General features: G+C 57.2%; 1 protein-coding gene across 1 annotated transcript in view; it reads right to left on the bottom strand.

Annotated features, from left to right (window-relative positions):
• Positions 1–2,696: 2,696 nt before the first annotated feature.
• The window catches only part of DYNC1H1 (dynein cytoplasmic 1 heavy chain 1), a 65,774-nt gene continuing 49,419 nt past the window's right edge, over positions 2,697–19,051 (bottom strand). The window contains exons 49-78 of the mRNA XM_060003907.1: positions 18,574–18,747; positions 18,343–18,462; positions 17,966–18,086; positions 16,590–16,785; positions 15,991–16,108; positions 15,693–15,908; positions 14,746–14,958; positions 14,487–14,614; positions 12,167–12,320; positions 11,375–11,521; positions 11,128–11,278; positions 10,722–10,975; positions 10,511–10,645; positions 10,314–10,408; positions 9,965–10,139; positions 9,738–9,813; positions 8,875–9,035; positions 8,633–8,744; positions 8,470–8,530; positions 8,252–8,375; positions 7,987–8,100; positions 7,375–7,545; positions 7,070–7,287; positions 6,878–6,981; positions 5,154–5,365; positions 4,574–4,727; positions 3,873–4,015; positions 3,560–3,728; positions 3,224–3,351; positions 2,697–3,055 (exon numbers count right to left, since the gene is read on the bottom strand). Of these exons, the coding sequence (XP_059859890.1) occupies positions 2,927–3,055; positions 3,224–3,351; positions 3,560–3,728; positions 3,873–4,015; positions 4,574–4,727; positions 5,154–5,365; positions 6,878–6,981; positions 7,070–7,287; positions 7,375–7,545; positions 7,987–8,100; positions 8,252–8,375; positions 8,470–8,530; positions 8,633–8,744; positions 8,875–9,035; positions 9,738–9,813; positions 9,965–10,139; positions 10,314–10,408; positions 10,511–10,645; positions 10,722–10,975; positions 11,128–11,278; positions 11,375–11,521; positions 12,167–12,320; positions 14,487–14,614; positions 14,746–14,958; positions 15,693–15,908; positions 15,991–16,108; positions 16,590–16,785; positions 17,966–18,086; positions 18,343–18,462; positions 18,574–18,747 (4,473 nt within the window). The 3' untranslated portion in view covers positions 2,697–2,926. The remainder of the gene's footprint in view (positions 3,056–3,223; positions 3,352–3,559; positions 3,729–3,872; positions 4,016–4,573; positions 4,728–5,153; positions 5,366–6,877; positions 6,982–7,069; positions 7,288–7,374; positions 7,546–7,986; positions 8,101–8,251; positions 8,376–8,469; positions 8,531–8,632; positions 8,745–8,874; positions 9,036–9,737; positions 9,814–9,964; positions 10,140–10,313; positions 10,409–10,510; positions 10,646–10,721; positions 10,976–11,127; positions 11,279–11,374; positions 11,522–12,166; positions 12,321–14,486; positions 14,615–14,745; positions 14,959–15,692; positions 15,909–15,990; positions 16,109–16,589; positions 16,786–17,965; positions 18,087–18,342; positions 18,463–18,573; positions 18,748–19,051) is intronic.

Consider the following 19,051-nt stretch of genomic DNA (forward strand, 5'->3'; position numbering starts at 1 on the left):
TTGGTGGCTCTCGGGACAGAGTGGTGACTTCTAAACTCTTCCATAGGAAATGTGCAAACAATACGACTTCTAACATCTCCAGCTTCTGAGCAGAAGCCTTTGTAGTCACACGTGCGGCCCACCTGGAGTTGTCACCTGGGTTAGGCTGTGGCCTCGGCAGAGGGCCCCGAACTGCGAAGGGTGGTGGAAACTGCGGAGAGTGGTGGACGGGGAGAGAGCAGCGCAGCACCGTGGGGTAAATGAGCGGGGACGGGGCGCTGCAAAGAGCCAGAGGAGAGAAGGTACAAGGTCACCCGGCTGAGACGGGCTGGGAGATCCTGGGGCTGAGAGCCACCTTCCGGGGGTGGAGGGGAGGGCGTGGGGTAGGGTGAGGAAGGGGCTGGGGGCCTCCCAAAGGCCCACTTTGACCTTGGCTAGGAAGTGTCCAGAAGGAGAGGCCAGGAAGAATTACTGTGTTTGTGTAACCTGGTGGCTTCGAGCTTGGTTTCAGAGAATTCTCCAGTAAATCTGCATGATAAGGGATTTTTTTTTTGCCGTATGCGGGCCTCTCACCGTTGTGGCCTCTGCCGTTGCAGGCTCAGCGGCCATGGCTTATGGGCTCAGCTGCTCCGCGGCATGTGGGATCTTCTCGGACCGGGGCACGAACCCGTGTCCCCTGCATCGGCAGGCGGACTCTCAACCACTGCGCCACCAGGGAAGCCCCTTTATGTCTTTTTTTAAGATTTAAACAATAGAAATGTATTGTCACAGTTTCGGGATCTAATAGTCCGAGACGAAGGTGTTTGTTAGTAGTTTACATCCTAAATAATGTCTCTGGGCCCCACTACTTCGCCTACAACTAGGTTTCCAGTTCAGGAAAGGCCCCGCCTCCCTTGAATCCCAGAGAATTTCCTTACTTTTGCTAAACATTTATGTATTTTTTAAACCTTGACCTGGGGAGGAAGGGGCCCACTGCTCTCTGGCTGACGTGTCTCCCGTTGGGCCCTTACGCCCCCAGAGCTCTTCACACGCAGCCGCCCTCGGGGAGCTCGGGCTCTCGGGATATTGGGATTGATGACAGAGTTTCGTCAGGATAGTGAAAGCAGATGGGCCCCTGCCCCTGGCCTGAGAAGACTCCCTCTGCCCCGTCCCCTCTCCCGAGCAGGGTGTCCTGATGGGGTAACATCTGAAAGAACAGGTGGCGGAGGCTCGTTCCTTTTTCTCACTGAGCCTCTGTTTTTTTGTTTTTTTTGTTTTTATTATTTCTTTGGCTGCGTCGGGTCTTTGTTGCTGTGCGCGGGCTTTCTCTAGTTGCAGCAAGTGGGGGCTACACTTCGTTGCGGTGCGCGGCCTTCTCATTGTGGTGGCTTCTCTTGTTGCAGAGCACAGGCTCTAGGCGCACGGGCTTCAGTAGTTGTGACACGTGGGCTCAGTAGTTGTGGCTCGCAGGCTCTAGAGCGCAGGCTCAGTAGTTGTGGAACACGGGCTTAGTTGCTCCGTGGCATGTGGGATCTTCCCGGAGCAGGGAGGACTCTGTGTCCCCTGCATTGGCACGTGGATTCTTAACCAATGTGTCACCAGGGAAGCCCCTGGTCCCCCTTTCTGCCGGCTCTGCCCACGGTCTAGCCTGAACCCCTGATGGCAGGTGAGGGGTAGTCTGATGTGGGGTCCCTCCTCGGGCCCCACGGACAGAACTTCCACGGGGGTGAGGCTGGGGGGCAGGAAGTAGGGGCTCAGGGTACTCCTTGTGGGGTCCACGGGGAACCCTGACGGGGAGCCTCAGTCCTGGGCCTGCAGTGCCCTGTCCCCCAGCCCCAGGACACATGGGGACGAGGGTCTGGCAGTGGGAGTGGCTCCTGCCCTGCATTCCCCACCCCCGCCAGGCCTTCAGGGCTTCTAGGATGGCATTCCTTCCCCTGTGCCCTGGAATCCCTGCCCGGCACCACCCAGCACCTGTGCTCAAGACCCTTCCCCATAAATGGGGTGGGGGGGGGGCGAAGAAGGCTCAGGCGGGGCCAGGCACCCACGGTGGGCCTCCCGGGGCTCTCCCGGGCATTAGCAGCGCTTGGGCGAGAGCCTGCGGCACCGTTAAATACTCCCGGTGACTGAAGAAAAGCTAAAAGGCCTTATTGGTTCAGAGAAAACCATGTAAAATGGGCCCCAACCTTCAGTCCGATACCGCTCTGGACTTCCTCAGGCCCCCCAGGGACCCCAGAGGGCCCGTCTGGAGCTGGGTGGGAGGCGGCTCCGGCTATGAGGCCCCCGGCTGCTCCGCGGAGGCCGCTGGGGCTGGGAGGGTGTGGGCAGGGCCAGGGCGTCCAGTCAGGCCTCAGGCCGTCACCGCGCTGGGCCGAGCTTGGCTCACAGGCAGCCCGTGGCAGGACGGCCGGGGTCATGGCGGGGCCCGCGCTGATGCCTGGGCCGGCGCCCCGGCGCCCCAGGAGCTCTCGCGAGGCCCCGCATAGGCCAGAAACCTGCTTCGCAGGACAGCATGCCCGTCACTTCCAGCCACCACCCTAGGGTCGTGGGAACGAAGGCGCCAGAGAGGAGGCGGGACGAGGGCGTCCACCTGGGCCACGGGTTCCCGGTGATGGACACGGCGCCAGCCCCACGCCCCGGGAGCGCCAGCGCTCTCCTAGGAACGGGGCTGCCTCTGTGTTGTGAAGGGTCCAGGGTGTCCACAGGAGCCAGAGCTGAGACAAGAGGCCGGAGCCGGCTCATGCTTAGTGTTTTATTTCATAAAACAAGCCATGCTTCGGCCCTCAAAACCACGTCCCTGTATCCCTCCCGTTTCCACCTCCCAGCCGTCTGGCTTCTTTCGGCTTCTCCTAGCCTCACACCAACAACTTTCCTTTGACAAGTCCGTACCTTCCACACATCCTAATAACGAATAAACGTTAAATATTAATTTTACTGTTACAGAAAGGGGCGCTAGAAAAGGCGAGTCTCACTCGGTGCAGAGAACGGCAACGCCGCGCTCGTAGAAGCTGCGCGGGTCCTCCTTGGTCGCGATTTCAAAGTCCACGGTGAAGATGAGGTCTGCTCGGGTGAAGTTCAGGTAGACGGGAAGGGTCACCTGCGAGGAAAGGGGGCTCTGGGGCAGGGGCTTCACGCGAGAGGGAACGGACGGTTCCTCCTGTGACGCAGGGACTCGCGGCCGGGAGAGGGCGGGGACGTCGCCCTGGCGCCCGGTGGGCGTCCTCAGAGCCTCCCTGACCACAGAGGACGGGAAGGAGCCACTCACCACGTTAGCCTTTTTCTCTGCGCTTGTCTGCTTGACCCAGCGCAGCTGCGTCAGGGGGAGGACGGTGGAGATGGCGTTGGACAGCGAGAGCTTGTTGTTGCCACACGTGGCCCCCTGGAGCTTCAACCCTGTCGGGGGGGGGGCGGGCGGTCAGGACCCCCCGAGGGGAGCACGAGCTGTGCGGCCACGGGCCTGGGCTCTAACTTAACGCGTTCGCGTGGGAACCACCAGCAGGTGGCCCGCGAGGGGGCGATGGCTGAGCTGCAGGCCCGGGGACAGGGGAGGGGAACCTGAGAGAGAAGAGAAGCCCGGCCGGCCGGAGTGGCCCCCACTCACCCGTGACCCCAAAGCTGCAGGCGTCCAGCGTGGTGCTCTGCGAGGTGGTGACGTTCACCTCCAGGCAGAGCTCCTCCAGGGACCAGCTGTTGGCCTGGGCCACGTACTGCCTGGTGGCAGTGATGTACGCCTCGGGCACAAACAGGCCGCCCAGGCACACGTGGATGTTCTGTGGGAAGAAGCAGTCCCAGATGAGAGCCGGCCCCACCGGGCCCGAGAGCCAGCACCCGGGCCAGCTGCCGACCCTCCCCGGGGACCCTCCTGGGGACACTCCCCGGGGACCCTCCCCCAGCTCCTCAGGAGTGGCCACCACCTTTAGCTCCTTGGCGCCACCAGAGGCAGCCGCCAGTGAGATGTTCTGCAGCTGTTTGATCCTCTCACTGAAGTCGGAGACCCACTGGATGACAGTCATGCCGGCGGGCACCGTGTAGTGGGACCAGCTCCGGGGCAGAATTCCTGCAAGCGAGGAGCCCCGGCCTGGCATCAGTGCCGACAGTTCCCCCGGCGCAGGTGGGCGCACAGCTGAGCGCTGGCAGGTCTGCCCCCGCATGCAGGCTCTGCTGCTTCCCCTCCCTGGTGCCCCTCACGCCCTGCATGGGCCACCATCCCCACCGCACGTGCTCCACGCCCAGTCCGGGTGACCCACGGGACGCGTCTGGAGGAGCACAACCGCTCCGAGGAACCACAGCTACAAACCCCCGCCACGGGCGGCTCGGCGGTACTGCCAATGGAGGCTCTCAGAGCCGATGGAAACCCCGGGGGTCCCTGTGCCTTTGGACTCCAGCACCCTACCCTAGTCCTCCCTAAAGACTGCAGAAGTGAGTAAAGATTCTGTTCAGTGCTCAGTGAACCAGCATAAAACGGATACAAATTCTCGGGCGTTTCTAAGTCTGCTCCCAGGTGCGGGCATCGAGCTGCCCTGAGGGAAGTCTGGGCGAGGCCCGGCTGGGACCTGCCACCACTCTGAGGGGCTCCCGGGAGAACCCCTGCACCCCAGCGGCACCGCGGGCGCACCTTTCACCAGCTCGTTGATTAGTGTGCGCAGGTAGTTGGTCTGCTTCTTCTTGCCCTCGCACACCTGCACAACGTCAGCAAGATCCTGGCGGACGTCCTGGAGTAACTTGGCGCCCATCTTCACCTCTCTCTCGAAGAATCTGAACAGAGGATCCTACAGGTGTTGGGAAAGAAGGCCAGAGTGAAGGAGGGGAGGGAGTCTGGGAAGAGGTCTTTTCTCCAGCAGAAAAGACAACCAGAAGTAACTCAGCCTCAGGGAGCCCCGGTTTCATAGCCCTCCCCGTATTATTCACAGTGTCACCCCAGCTCGACCCTGCACTAGACCTCGCACGAAGCTGCGGGCCTGCCTGACCGATGGCAGCTCTGGGCAATTCTGTAGAGGAGAACGGCTGCCGCCGCTTCCTTGGGAGTCATTCACCTCCTTGTGGAAGACGCACCACCTTCATCCTAGGGACTTCCCTCCAGCCCGGCCCAGGCACGCGTGCGCTCCGAGACAACACTGAGGTCGGCTCGACCCGCCCGGTCCCACTTGCTAGGACCCCCCCAAGCCCCAGGACTCGGCGGGGGAAGGGCCAGCCACCTTGATGTTCTCCACCGTGCGTTTGAGGTGGCTCAGCGTCTGAGGAATGAGATGCAGCCAGTTGGACGCGGTGGTGTGCAGCGTCCGCATCCAGGCGGGGCGCCCGTCGGACGTGGCATCCGGCCTCGTCTTCTTCTCCGTCTCTGCGTAGGCCAGGTCGTCCTCATCCTCCAGCATCTGCATCTTCAGCATTTTACTGATCATGTCCACGCCTGGGCCGCAGGGAGAGAGTGCACAGCAGGAGAGCAGAGAGAAAGGGACTTGAAGGTAAAGGCCGCACACTGCGTTTGTTTCACAGGTGTAACTGTGTGCCCTGCAAGGTACCACGTACCGGGTACCTGTCCTAAAGCACGGAGGACGGCCTGACCAGAAAGGTAAGGCGGCAACGACAGAAGAAACAGCACCACCAGGTCAAGTCCTGACTGCTGGGCTGCTCCAGTGGCCGAGTGCAAACCCCAGAGGCCTCTGCTAGGCTCGCGCATCCACTGTCGTCAGGGGGTGGGCTCTGGGGCGCGCCAGCGCCAGGCAGGGAGGCCACCTGGGCTGCTAACGCGTGACCACTTCCGGCTAAGACTGCGCGGAGCCGTGTGGCGGCCTCCCGTGGGCTCTGGACTCTGCCTCTGCCTGCGGGTCCCTGACCCGAGTGGGGTGCTCCAAGTCCAGTTCCTGAGCGGCACTCTCACCTGGAGGCTGGGCTGGAGGACAGGGCTCAGCCTCCCCAAGCCAGGCCCCTGTGGCTCATACCTCACGGCCTCCACGTGGGCCACACCACCTGGGGCACCATCAGCTCTGGCGTGACATGGGGCTCAGATAACACTCACTACAGTGTTGAGCGGGACCCAGCGCCGGTCCCAGCAGGCAGCATGGTATTAACTCGCTAAGTGATCTCAGTACACGCTGCTGTATGAGACAAGGCCCAGCGCCCCCCCCACCCCCACCCCCGGCCGAAACCTGCCCAGCACCCAGGCCTCAAGCCTTCCTCTGCTTCCCTGCTGGCCAGCCCGGCCTCCCATTTGGTCACCTGTGGGGCCTGCCACCCCCCACCTCCCCCAGCGAGAGGCACGCGTTCAAGGTCGTCGTCAGTCAGAAAGCAGGCCCCATGGCTAGGGGTTCTTCTCATTACAGAGCTGAATCGCGGGCCTGAGGTGAACTGTTGGGGTCTGTCCTATCAACCAGGGTATGAGTTTGGGCAAATCACCCGTCTTCTGGGCCTGTTTCCCATAAAGAGAAGCCTGGCTCAGATGAGCAGTTCTCAAACCTGAGTGTCTCAGCGACCGGGGGGTTTATCAAAACAGACGCCAGGCCCCAGCAAGTCCAGTTCTGATTCCCCGGCGTGGGGCCCGAGGACCTGCCTGTCTAAATTTGCAGGGGAGGCTGAAGCTGTGGTCTGGGGACCACACTTCGAGAACCACTGGGTTAGACGATTTCTTGAATAGTCCTGAAGTTCCAAAAAAGCGTATTCCAAAAAGAGACTAAAAGATTTAAAACGTCACTTAACCCAAGAGTTTAAGAAAACTGAACAAGAGAAAAAGTGAAATTTCTTCTGAATCTAAGACAAAAAACCTAAATGCAATTTCCCGACTCCATGTAAGCAGCTATCGAGCCTTTTCCCCAGGACGGAGCCTGTACCGCAGGAAAGACACCAGCGGGAGCAGATCGTTTTCCATGCCCCCCGGAATGGAGGGAGGGAGGTGCGGTCTGGGGGAGGACAGCTGGGTACCCACCCTGCGTGGTGAGCAGGACCTTCTCAGCGTTGTTGGGCAAGCCCAGCCAGGAGGGGGTCTGCGTGTCCGGGAGCAGCTCCACCCACTGCACGAACTCCTCTCGCCTGGAAAGGCGGCACGCTGTTAGTGCCGTTACACGCGGGCCGGAAGCGCGCGGTGCCTCCCCTGTGGGTCCCGGGGGCGGACGCATACCTGATGCCGTCTGGCATTTGGATGTCTTTGTGCCCGTCGACCTTGCAGGCCAGCTTAAATTCACTGTCGAAACTCCTGGTGGTGAAGAGACGCTCCAGGAAAGTGTTGAGCAGGCGCTGGTCGAACTCATTGTCCACCCGGCCGCCGTAGATGGACTGGGCCATCAAGGTCTTGAGCGCCGCCCAGGGGATCTTGTCTGGAGAGATGTTCTGCCTTCCCTGGGGGGTGGGGGAGGCTGGTCACGCCCACGGCAGGCGGCCACCTGTACGCGAGTCCCCCCCGCCACAGGCACAGCCCACGCTTGCCTTGGCCGTGTCGTCCAGCCACGTGTCCACTGTGTCGCAGGCCGACCGCAGGTCAGACTCCCCGAATTCATACTTCTTCGACCACCCCAGGGGTGCGTATCGTAAGCGCTCTTGGATGATGGCGTGGAACCAGGCCAGCAGGAAGTACAAGCGAGCACGCTCGTTGGGAGACTAGGTGGGGAAGTTAGCAAGGAGAGAATCACCAGAACGCAGCCCCCTTTCTAGCTAAGAAAATAGTGCAGATCCTGTCGGAATCAAAGTCTTAAAAAGAGCTTTCCACGTACTAACGTTGGAACCACTGTGATCTTAGTAATTAACACGAATATTGTTGTTAGGAGAAAACTACGCCAATTTTCATATTAATAAAGGTGTACTCCCAACTACGCTGTGTAACCAGAAAGTTACATAGAAGAGAACAAGTTTCTAAAAACGGTAGAAAAGGTGGATTAAGGCACAAAAGGAAACAGCACTTAAGAAACACAGAACCGACACACCGATGCACCGCTCCTGCCACAACGCTCCCCTGCCCGCGAGCCGGGCCCCGGCCTCCTCTCGGCGCCCGGACGTCCGCGTGGCCGCCGCACCCAGCTCGACTCCGAGCCCCGTGCTCACCTTGCATATCCGAGACACGGGGATGCTGCTGAAGGTCCTCAGCATGTTGGCCTTCACGCCCGGCGGCGGCTCGAACACGAAGATGCGGCCCGCTCGGAGCAGATTCACGGGCACCTGAGCAAGACACGGCACCCGTGACCGCGGTTTCCACGTGTGTTTCAGCTCACACACACGTGCACACGGACACACAGGTGCCAAACCAGCGCCTCGCGCACCGCCTCGCGCACCGCCTCGCGCACCGCCTCGCGCCCTCCGTGCCGCCCACCTTGGGGTTGATCTCCATGGTGAGGAAGAGCCTGAAGCAGGCGTGCGGCTGCAGCGAGTGCAGCTTCTTCTCCAGCTGCATCAGCCAGCCCGGGGCCAGGTGCACGTTCTTCAGCATTACCCACCTGCAGGGCAGGGACAAGGCCGCAGCCACACCTCACTTTCCGGCCTGAGTTCTGGGGCACTCGGGCCTGGTAGAGCAAAACCCAACAAGCCTACCTGCCCGACTTCACGGCTGTATTTATTGCCTTATCTGCTTGGTTAAAGCCTTCTGCCGAGCCTGGTACCAGAAAGCTTAGTGTCAGCACATGGACTTGGCCTTCAACGCCCACCCACACTGAAGTCTGGGGTGCCCCCCGTGGAACTGACCAAGCACCCTTACCAATGGCAATGGACGTGATCTGTGTGTTCTGCTCAGCTGCGAGGTCCTCCACGTGCCCGCTGGCATCGTAACCAGGCACAGAGCACATTAGGACAGGGGTGTTTGGCTTTACCTGCAGATCAGGAAGTCGGAATTGGGTGAGAGAGCATCCCACCCGACAGCGCACCTGTCGAGGGAGGAGAGCCCTGCGGAGGGGCTCGTGAAAACGGGCTGGGTTCAGAGTCTGCGGGGCCAGAGCGTACCTCTGTGTCCACGATGTGGGTCAGGTCGAGCGGCTGCTCCATGATGGACATGAAGGAATCCCCGAGGTTTGTGGAGACAAACATGTGAGCCATGGCCAGCAGGCGGTCGGGGCGGAAGGCCTGAATCAAGAGCAGCCGGTGGATGGCTTGCCCGATGGGAGCTGAAACGAGGCCGTGAGAAGGGCTGGGGGTTGGTGACAGCACAGACTTTGAGATGTTCTCCCGCCTGGACTGCTCTTGCCACCAGCTCTCGCTCTGCAAACACTCATTGTCCGAGACTCAGCTCAAACACCCCAGACACCACGACGCCCGCTCTGTCCTCTCTGCCTGAGAACTCCACCACCTCCACGCTGTCACTGAGCCCTCTGGGAAGAGCTGTGACAAGACCTACGCCTGGGTCTGTGGGTGATGAGCGGTGACTGATTCTAAATGGCTAACTACATCGTACCCATTTGTGGAGAACGCTGAAGATTCTCAGGAACGTCTAAGATCACAGACACCCTACAGCCCACGACTGAGCTGCAGCCACGCTGGACATCACCCTTTTCTTCCTCCCCATCGTGGGGCCTGTCTGGTCCAGAGCCTCGCGTAACACGCTCGAAACCAGCCGGTTTCCCCCCGATGTCGGGCAAGGACCTTCCGATCTATTTCTCTTTTGGTCTTTAAGCATGAGTTGCAACAGGAATTGGGAGTTTTTCGCTTTCTTACGCCTAAGCTGTCTCCTAAGTTTTAACACCGAAATACTTATCTCAGGAATCAATGGCTTTTTATCTTTGGGGAGCGTCCCTGCATTCAAGCAGCAAAGCCCAACTGTACACTCTGGTCCAGAATGAAAACAACGGGGGAGGCCTCGTGGGGCTTACTTGCAGGGCTTTCCTCGCTCCAGAGGTACGGCACCGTCTGCTCTGGGGAGCTGCTGTCCAGCCAGATGCCAAATTGCTGTGGGGGCAACAGCGGAAGTGAGGTTGGGACCAACGTGTCGATGTTTGACATGAGAAAACACCGCACAATGTCCTGGGTGTTACACGACACGCGCGACTCCCTGGGAGTAAGGCCAGCTTCCCCCCGGGAGCGTTCACAAGACACTTACCTCGTCTGCTTGAACCTTCGCAATCAGATCCCTAAACGCGGGCAGGCAGCTCAGCCGCACCGCCGCCTCGGCCTGCTCCACCGTCAGACCCTGGATCTTGGGCGTCGAGCCAGCGTTCAGGACGATCTCCTTCCCCCTCAGGAAGTGCTGGAACTCGGCATCGTAGGTGGGCTCCCTGGGAAGGGGGCAACAGTCAGCTGGGGTCTCCCAGATTCACTTCTACTGTCACTAAAAGAGCAATAATGGCTTTAAGAAGAAAAAAAAGCTCATCCCATCAGAAAATGCTAGCAGGCAGGCTGCAAAATGACGATGTTCTCTGGTGGAAAGTGAGGCGGGGCAGCCGACTTACCCGATGGTGCCCTTCAGTTTGATTCTCGCCAGCAGCATGGCGAAGGTGATGTGGTCCTGGTGCAGCATGCCTCGAGCTACCCGGTTAAACGCCACCTGGAGCCAAATGCAGGAAGCACTGCCGACCCTGAAGCACTACTCCCGAGCCCCCCACTGCACACACGCGTGCACCCCGGGACAGCCGGGCGTGCGCCGTACCTGGAAGAGGTCCTTGGTGATGATGGAGAGGCGCTGCGTGTGGTCGGTGACGCCCTTCAGGTTCGGGTTCTCGTACAGGACGTTGTGGTAGATGTCCAGGAAGAACTGCAGGGAGTACTGGTACAGGAAGTGTATCTGGAAGTGGCGAAGGCGGCTGTTAGCGCCTGTGCAGGCGGGGCGGGAGCCCCCGGCTGGGCGCGGCCCCGCTCACCTGCTTCAGGGACTCCATGGTGAAGTAGATGCTGCTGCAGGCGGTGGACAGCGGCAGGTACTGCTGGGACACAGTCTCCACCTCCTGCATCACAATGTCCGTCTCCTCGACTTTCCTCGTCACCTCGGCGGCCTCTTTCTTGAGGTTCTCCAGGGTCGTTATGATTGTGTCATCATCCAAAATGCGCCCTTTCACCTCATTCAGAGCTTGTAGCAGAGACTTTTCCAGCTGACGTAAGCGCAGCTGAAATTCCCCTTAAATGATGAGAACACCCAGAGCTCGCTACAGGACTTAGTTCTTTCCACGGAGTGCTCCGTGATGCGTCCAACACAAGCCCGGCGCACCCTCGTCCTGTGAAAGTTCAGGCCCCCGACCTGCACCGAGAACTACGGATCCAGAGACATACCTTGGAGTTTAAGAAGATCGGAACGTTTTTCATCCACGTCAGGTCTTTCTGCCTTGAGAACTTCATTGAGACACTGGCTCTGCAAACTGCTACGGGTGACGGTGAAGTTGACGAAAGTAACCCGGGAACAGAGATCAGGTGGGAACTCGACCTGCCAAAAGGGGCGACAGACCAGGCAGCTTTGCTACACATCCGCGGCCTCACCTAACGCCGCCCCGTCTTCACGGAGGAGGGCCCCGTCCCTTACCGTGGGATCCCGGGTGGACAGGAAGATGACAAAGGATGGCGACAGGTCTATGTCCTGGTCACCGAGGGTGATCAGCACTCTCCCCCCTGTTCGCCGGACTTCACGGTTCAAAACTGGATTCAGAACTGGATCATAGCTCTCCACGTCCTACGTGTGTATATGTGAGGTGTCATTGACAGGGAGAGTTTTACAGTGTTTATTTTCACCCATATAACTGACTTCCTACTCCAGATAAACACATCTCCCCAGAAGCCACCCAGCTATTTAGACCTGCGCTGCCCAATACGTGGCCATTAGGCACACGTGGCTACTTAGACAAAATTGAAAGTTCAGTTCCTTGTCACGCTGGCCCGTGAAGTGCTCAACAGTGGGGCCGCCATGCAGTTCAGCACAAGCTAAAGAACGTTTCCGTCGCTGTCCCGGTGGATGGTGACGATCTAGACCAACTAGAATTTTAAGTGCAAACACTGCTTCTGTTGGATTTTTTATAGATCTCAGAGCTTTAGCTTTGCCTTTTTAAAACCTTTTTGGCCACGCCGCTCGGCTTGTGAGATCTTAGTTCCCCAACCAGATGTTGAACCCGGACCCTCAGCAGTGAAAGTGCGGAGTCCTAACCACTGGACCATCGGGTAATCCCCTAACCTTGCTTTCATATCAGATGACGTCTTGCAAAGTTCAAAAAGTAGCACGTATTATGTGATTCACATGAACTGCATTTGCAAAAACCTAAATGCAGCCCTAAAGGCCATCCCTGTGGGAAGCAGAGTCTGCAGAGCTGAGATGCACACGAACCTGGACCAGAAGGGGGTTGCCGAACCTCAGCGCACTCTCCAGGTTCTTCCTGAAGGCGTCGTCCAGGAAGCTGGTCCGTGTGATCTTGCGGTCCTTGTACTCATTCATGATGAACTCTGTGGCCTGTCCTGAGGGGTCGATGATCAGTGGATACCTGAGGACGGGCCCCAGAGAAGGAGGTTAGAGGTCCACAGGAAGCACAAGGACGTGGCAGGCAGAGCCCGACAAGATGACAGGAAGGCTGTCCCACGCTCAGCTGTGGGTTCCAGGTGTATCAGCAGAGACCAACGTGACCTAAGGCTTAATACTAAAATCATCTTTTTGAAGAACTTCTATGACGGGGAGGTAACTAAACCACAGACTCTGCTAAGAAGGGCTGTAGTCAAAGCTTTTCTTTCTGGGACACACAGTGCTTCTCTAAGAAGTCCGAGCATACTGCACTAGGATGACTGTTCTCTGTAGAATTTACTGCTGCCCCTCTCAGGGCCAACTCCTGCAGGGCAGGTATCAACACCACTGCTGCTGCAGCCCCGCGAGCTGACGGCTGGGAAGGGTTTACGCTGCCCAGGACCCTCCTTCACTCAATGCTCACGACAACCCTACAAGATAGGTGTTATCCTCACGTCCATTTCACAAAGGAGGAAAAAGGGGCACAGAAAGGCGAACATCATTTGTCCAGGGTCACACAGCTGCTTAACAAAAAAATGTTAAAAACATAGTACACACACGTGATTGTACAAAATTCAAGAGCTACGAAAGGGCAAGTGGTGAGAACCGCCCCTCCCCCTCCTCCCTGGTCACCGGTTTCTGGTCCATGTACACAAAGGAGGTTTATGTGTTCACAGACACACGTGTGTCCCCGGGGGAGCACACCACCCCACACTGTGGCCTGCCGGAAGCACCCTCACACGCAGGCTCTGGACGAAGGGCCAGGTCTGCAAGGGCCCCCGGCCTCCCACCGGGGGGACGCACGGTGACCTGTTCACTGGCCCCAACGAGGGGCGTCAGAGGCATTTCCGGGCCTCTGGTAGGACACACTCTGTCCTGTGAATGTTCTCAGGACATGATGAGATGCATCATTCTTCACGAGTGCCGGGCTTTGGGACACCCGGAAGCATGCATTTCCATGTAAGACAAATGCAGCCCCCCACACAGACCCCTCATAGACGCCACAATGGATGGACATTCCCGCCAGCGGCCCCTGGCGAGACCCCGCGCCACTTGTGAGACCTGAGGGTTGGCTCCTCTTTGTGCCCTGGGGACAGTGGCATATACAGCAAGGGCTCAAAGGTTCCAAGATGTGCAGATATGGTTAAATAGGACTCTGGGAATCAGTTTTTTGAAAGAGAAAGAAAACCCAGGGTGGCTGGGTTTGGGAGCTGCCACAGAGGAGGGGGTCAGTCCTTGAACTGCTCTGTGAGCCCCCCTCAGCTGCAGGCCCGTTCCTCCTCTTACTCTGGCCCCCTCCTTAAACCAAAATCAGGGAGCCGCTTCCCTTAACTCTCTCTCTAGCTAAACACTTCCAATTCTTGTAATATTTTAAGAGACAGTCTGTTTTTTGTTTTTGTTTTTTGGCCGCACTGCATGCCTTGGGGGATCTTAGTTCCCCAACCAGGGATCGAACCCACACCCCTGGCAGTGAAAGCACCGAGTCCCAACCACTGGACCGCCGGGGAATTCCCGAGAGGGTCTGTTTTGATTTTCGCCCAATACACAGCCATGCCCATCAATTTCAAAAGGTTACATGAGGCTTCCCTGGTGGCGCAGTGGTTAAGAATCCACCTGCCAATGCAGGGGACACAGGTTTGAGCCCTGGTCCGGGAAGATCCCACATGCCACGGAGCAACTAAGCCCGTGCGCCACAACTACTGAGCCTGCACTCTAAAGCCCGTGTGCCACAACTACTGAGCCAGCATGCCACAACTACTGAGGCCCGTGCGCCTAGAGCCTGTGCTCCGCAACAAGAGAAGCCACTGCAACGAGAAGCCCACGTGCCGCAACAAGGAGTGGCCCCCGCTCGCCGCAACTAGAGGAAGCCTGCGGGCAGCAACGCAGACCCCATGCAGCCGAAAATAAATAAATAAATAATTTTTTTTTTTTTAAAAAAAGGTTACATGAGATCCACTCATTGTAGGACAGTTTGGACAGTCACAACGAAAGAAAAAGGGAACCGTGCCCAGCCCACCATCAGAGGTGAGCACGCGGACCCTCCCAATGTCCTATTCCCCTCTTCTAAAGGTGTGTTTTGAAAAAAAATGAAAAGGGGAGCACTGCACACGAAGACTTCTAACCCGTGCCCTTGCTGCGCACAAGCACTTACCTATTGAAGCGTTTCAGCATGATGGCGTTCTCCGTGCACAGGTCGTCTGCAGGTAGGGAGCTGGCTTGCCAGCGGAGACGCTCGTCAGCGTTGGACAGATACTCCGTCCTCGCGATATCTGTGCGGAACTGAGAGGGACAGCAGTTACGGATCCTTTTCTTCAGGACGCAGACAGGCACAGCTTCCCAGTGGAGATGGTGACAGCTTACTGACCCTCATTTTGGCTCCCACCTTTTTGAAATTCCCTGCGGACGGTTACCTGGATGTTGGCTTGCTGTAAGTGATGGGACCAGGTGGTAAACAAGTTCTGGCGCATCTGCTGGTCAAAGTAACCCGCATAAGCAATAAAGGCAGCTGACAGGAGACAGTCCCCGGCGATGGTGGACATCTGGTTCTTGAAAGTTTCACTTGTTTTTTCCCATCGTTCCCGTTCAGCAGACAAGCTCTTCAGAAGAGCGGTGCTCCGGTTTACCTAAAAAGAAAACCAAACAGGCTTTATGCTGAAAAGTGCGCATCCGTTCCTGCCCACGGTGGGCAGGGTCTGGGAGGGCTGCAGAGACAAGCACACTCATGGTTCAGATCCCGAAGGAGGTTGGGACCCAGATCACCCACAACTGAGGACGACACAAGCCTCAGAATCTGAGGGCATAAGATGAGTGTAGAGAATTAAGTGTCAGCCTTGAGACTTGTGTGTGAGCAGGTATGCGGGCAGGAAGCAGGTGGAAGGAGCCTCCAGGGGAAGGTTGACCTGGAGAGAAGAGGCGCCAGAGGCGGGAGGCCAAAGCGCCCATTTTGAGGACACAGGAATGGGGGCAAGAGCGACGGGGACCACAGCAGAAGGGACAAGCAGAGGGACGGGAGAGCCTGACAAGGAGGCCCTCGGTGATGCCACTTCTGAAGCCCAAGGCGGGAGAACAAATGGGTTTGGAGCTGGCCGCGGGGGAGAGGGATTCCCCGGCTTCAGAGTGCCCGGCTGCCATCCACCTAACACCACTCAGTAAACGCACAGGAAACAGTCACCAGGACCCCCGTGGACGTGAAAGAGCTAATCCCCCGGGATGACCGCGGTCCATGCGGCCCGTGTTGTCGTCTGTTACTCTCAGCGCTTCCCCCGGCGAGGCGAGCGAGCACGGCACGGTGAAGGACACCGAAAGGCAGCGTTTCAGGGGAGCGGCAGAAAGAGTGCGCTCGTGACGACCACCTTACTTTGGCTTCGACGGCAGCCAGGTCCGCTTTGATGGCCTGGGCCTCCGAGATGAGGACCGCGTACTCCTCCTTGTAGCGGGCGATGCTGGCCTCCAGCTCGCGGATCATCCGCTCCACCTCGTTGGCTTTCTGCTGGTTGTCCTTGGCGTCGTCCTCCAGCTTCTGCAGCTCGTTGCGTAGGGGCTCCACTCGCTTTAACATGTCGGCGTAGTTAAGCTGCGGAGGGCAGATCGACTGTTTGCAAAAGGGACGGGACACTAGGCCCCCTCGCACGGGGATTCCCAGCCAGGCTGATTACCTGTGCGATGGCCCACTTAACCATAGGCCCGCAGGCCAGGGAGGCCCGATTGACGATTTCGTAATTGTAACTAGGATTGGACATGTAGTTCTTCTTCATCTTCTCCCTTATGGCATCACTGCAAAAGAGGAATTGTATTTCTAAGCATGTGCAGGGCAAAAAGTAAAGAAGAATTTTCAGGGAATCAAAATGTAAAGACTAGAGCCAGCTCCCATCTGTTGCTCCAGTGAGCACCAAGGATGAGCCAGCCCGACCCTAGTTCTCAGGTGGCGAGGCCACTGCTGCTGAGAAGGACTCTCACCTTCCCGCCCCTCCCCTGTTCCCCGACAGGAGACAAGCTCAGGGCCAGCGCTGTGCTCGTAGCCACTCGTGGGGACGGAGCAGCATGCGGCTCACAGAGGTAAAGGGGTCAGGGAACTACTGTCAGGAGTGGGGAGAGGAAATCTGACTAGTTTGCGTGGAAATGGCCTGGAAAGGTGTTTGTGCAACTGCTGAGCTGACATTACCTTCTGTGTGCGCTAAGCCAGAGACACGAGGCCACAAGCAAACACGAGAACCTCAGGCCACCAGATCAGTTTCCCCCACCGGGTGCCACCCACCTGATCTCCTCGGCAGAGAAGTTCACGATGGTGGGGATGAAGTTCTCCCTCATGATGATGGAGCGAATCTGCTTCCAGTCCGTCGTGCTCTCCCCAAGCAACAGGCAGATGGACTCGAGCGCCAGCTTCACGGCGGCAGGGGGGTTGGCCATGGACCGCACCTCCACCAGGTGCTGCTTCTTTATGGACTTCACAGCTGGGCGTGGCGGGAGCACAAGAGGGTGGGGTGGAAAGGACGTGGTGAGAAGGGGACCAGAGCACAGCCAGACGCTTTGACTCTCACCAGAAAAGGGACAAGTGCGCAGAAGATCCAAGTGAACGTGGGATGTTCTGTCTTAAAACCCTCTGGAATAGCTGAAGTGGCCAAAATAATGACAGAGATCTTGCTGTACTAAGCGTAAATCGCAACATTCTGTAAGAAGGACAGCATCTTTAAAAATGTCTCACAAATCCTCATCAATTCCTTTACCTCTGTGAAGATTTAAGTATTAAAAAAAAAAGCAAAATTGTTCATTTATTTTACACCAATTGAACAAAGACCTTTTCAGTCTGCCACAATTTAGAAGTTGTCTTTACCGGCTGGGGTGAAGATGTGGAATTAACAGTTCTAAAAAAAAATGGCCAACACTTTCCATAAACTGAAATGCACATTTTCCTAACCTGAACTTTTATTAAAGCACTTTTTTAAAGTAATTCTTTGGCAGGTGAGAGCTAAATTAAATCCTCATCAAAGCACAACTCTCAGTGAAAATCTATGGTGCATTTTAATTCCTCTTGTGGTGTAATGTGAAAACTACAAGCAATTGGGTTATTTGAAGTAAGTTAAAGGCTGATGGGCAGGAAGGGGCCCAGGGTTAAGGCCACGCCTAGGTACCGGGCAGACTGCAGACTAAGACGGGACGCCGGGTCACTGCGCTCCCTCCTGCAGCATTTCCCAGGTACATGGGGTGGAAAAGGAAGGATGGGGGACTGCTACCAATAATTAAATTAGTCATCGCTGGCCACGATCAGGACACTCTAATAATTATAAATAAGATAGCAACACTGCCTACTTTACGACATTTCTGGATGAAATTCAAGCCAGAGATTTGCAAACAGCATATTTATATCACCAGATTTTAAAAAACGTACCAACAAAAAGCTGATTTTGTCCATTTTCTCTTATGAAAAGGGCTTCACTATGGTGAAACAGACTAGCTTTACGGAAACTTTGCTTTAAGAGGTGAAGACAGTCTTTAAGTATTTAGAAAAGGCTTCAGAGACTTGAGACTTATCAATGACGCTGTGGAAACGTACATAACCGGGACCTCTGGGGGAAGGCCCCCTAATCTGTCCACCCTCCCCAGAGGGCCAGACCTCTGACAGTGTGCACACACCATTCTGGGCCTCGATGACGGCCGGCTCCACCTTGTCAAGATCTTCCTTGACGCTCATCTGTTTGTCTGCGATGACCTCCTGCTGCTTGTGCAGCTGTTCCTGAATTTCTTGGCTCATGACCTAGAAAGGAAGGACGGCTCGGCTCTGGGGTAAGCAGTGGTTAATTCGCTGAGTCCTAAAGTGGCACTCCTCATGCCGCCCGGGACAGACACACACAGACACAGACACACACACACACAGACACACACACACACCCTGCCCCCACTACAGACCCGTTCAACCCTAAAACCCATCTCGGACTAAACTCCCTACTCCCTCATGAGACACAGAGATCGCCCGGCCCACACAGGCCACGGTTCCCAAAACACAGAAGCACCTTTTTCTTCTCCGCCTCCTGCTGGTCCTTCACCATCTTCTTCAGCTTGTCGTTGGCCGCCGCGTTCTTCACCTCCAGCTCTTGGCTCTTTATCCTGAGGTCCCGACGCAGCTCTTCCACCTGAGGCACAAAACCACGTCAGGGAAATGGAAAACACGCGGCAATTACCTTCAAATTAAGAGGCCCTCCCCTAGCGCAGCGCCAGAAAACGCTGCTCAGGCCGCGACCTACCTGGTCAACCGTCTCTTTGATCTTCCTCAGCCCGACGTTCAGGTGCATCTGCTGCTCCTCCAGCTCGCTCCGCTTCTCGTGGAACAGGTCGGCGTAGTGATTGATGAAGTCGAGGTAGTGGCGGGGCGTGATGGCCATGGTTCTGCCTCCCCGCTTCGCTAGCCGAGCATTAGCCTTTTGGAAAAAAGTCAAATCTCTTCACTCTTCGGGACGGTCGTCCTCCGCGGCTTAACCTCAGAAGATAACTGTTGCGCTGGTGTGGCGCGACGGCACAGCCCCAGCCCACGGGAATTGCATCGCTCGAGACGGAGTCTAGCTCAGGCGCCCACGGGACCGCAAGGAGCCCTCACACCTCTGAGCTTCTCCTCCGACTTCTAGGGGTAGGGAAGGGCCAACAGGACACCCACAGGCTCAGAGTGGTCTTCACAGAGCCTTCCAGAGGGGAGCAGACTGGACTCTTCTAACGAAAAGAGTCTAA

This window comes from Delphinus delphis, chromosome 2, assembly GCF_949987515.2.
Source record: "Delphinus delphis chromosome 2, mDelDel1.2, whole genome shotgun sequence".
NCBI lineage: Eukaryota > Metazoa > Chordata > Mammalia > Artiodactyla > Delphinidae > Delphinus > Delphinus delphis.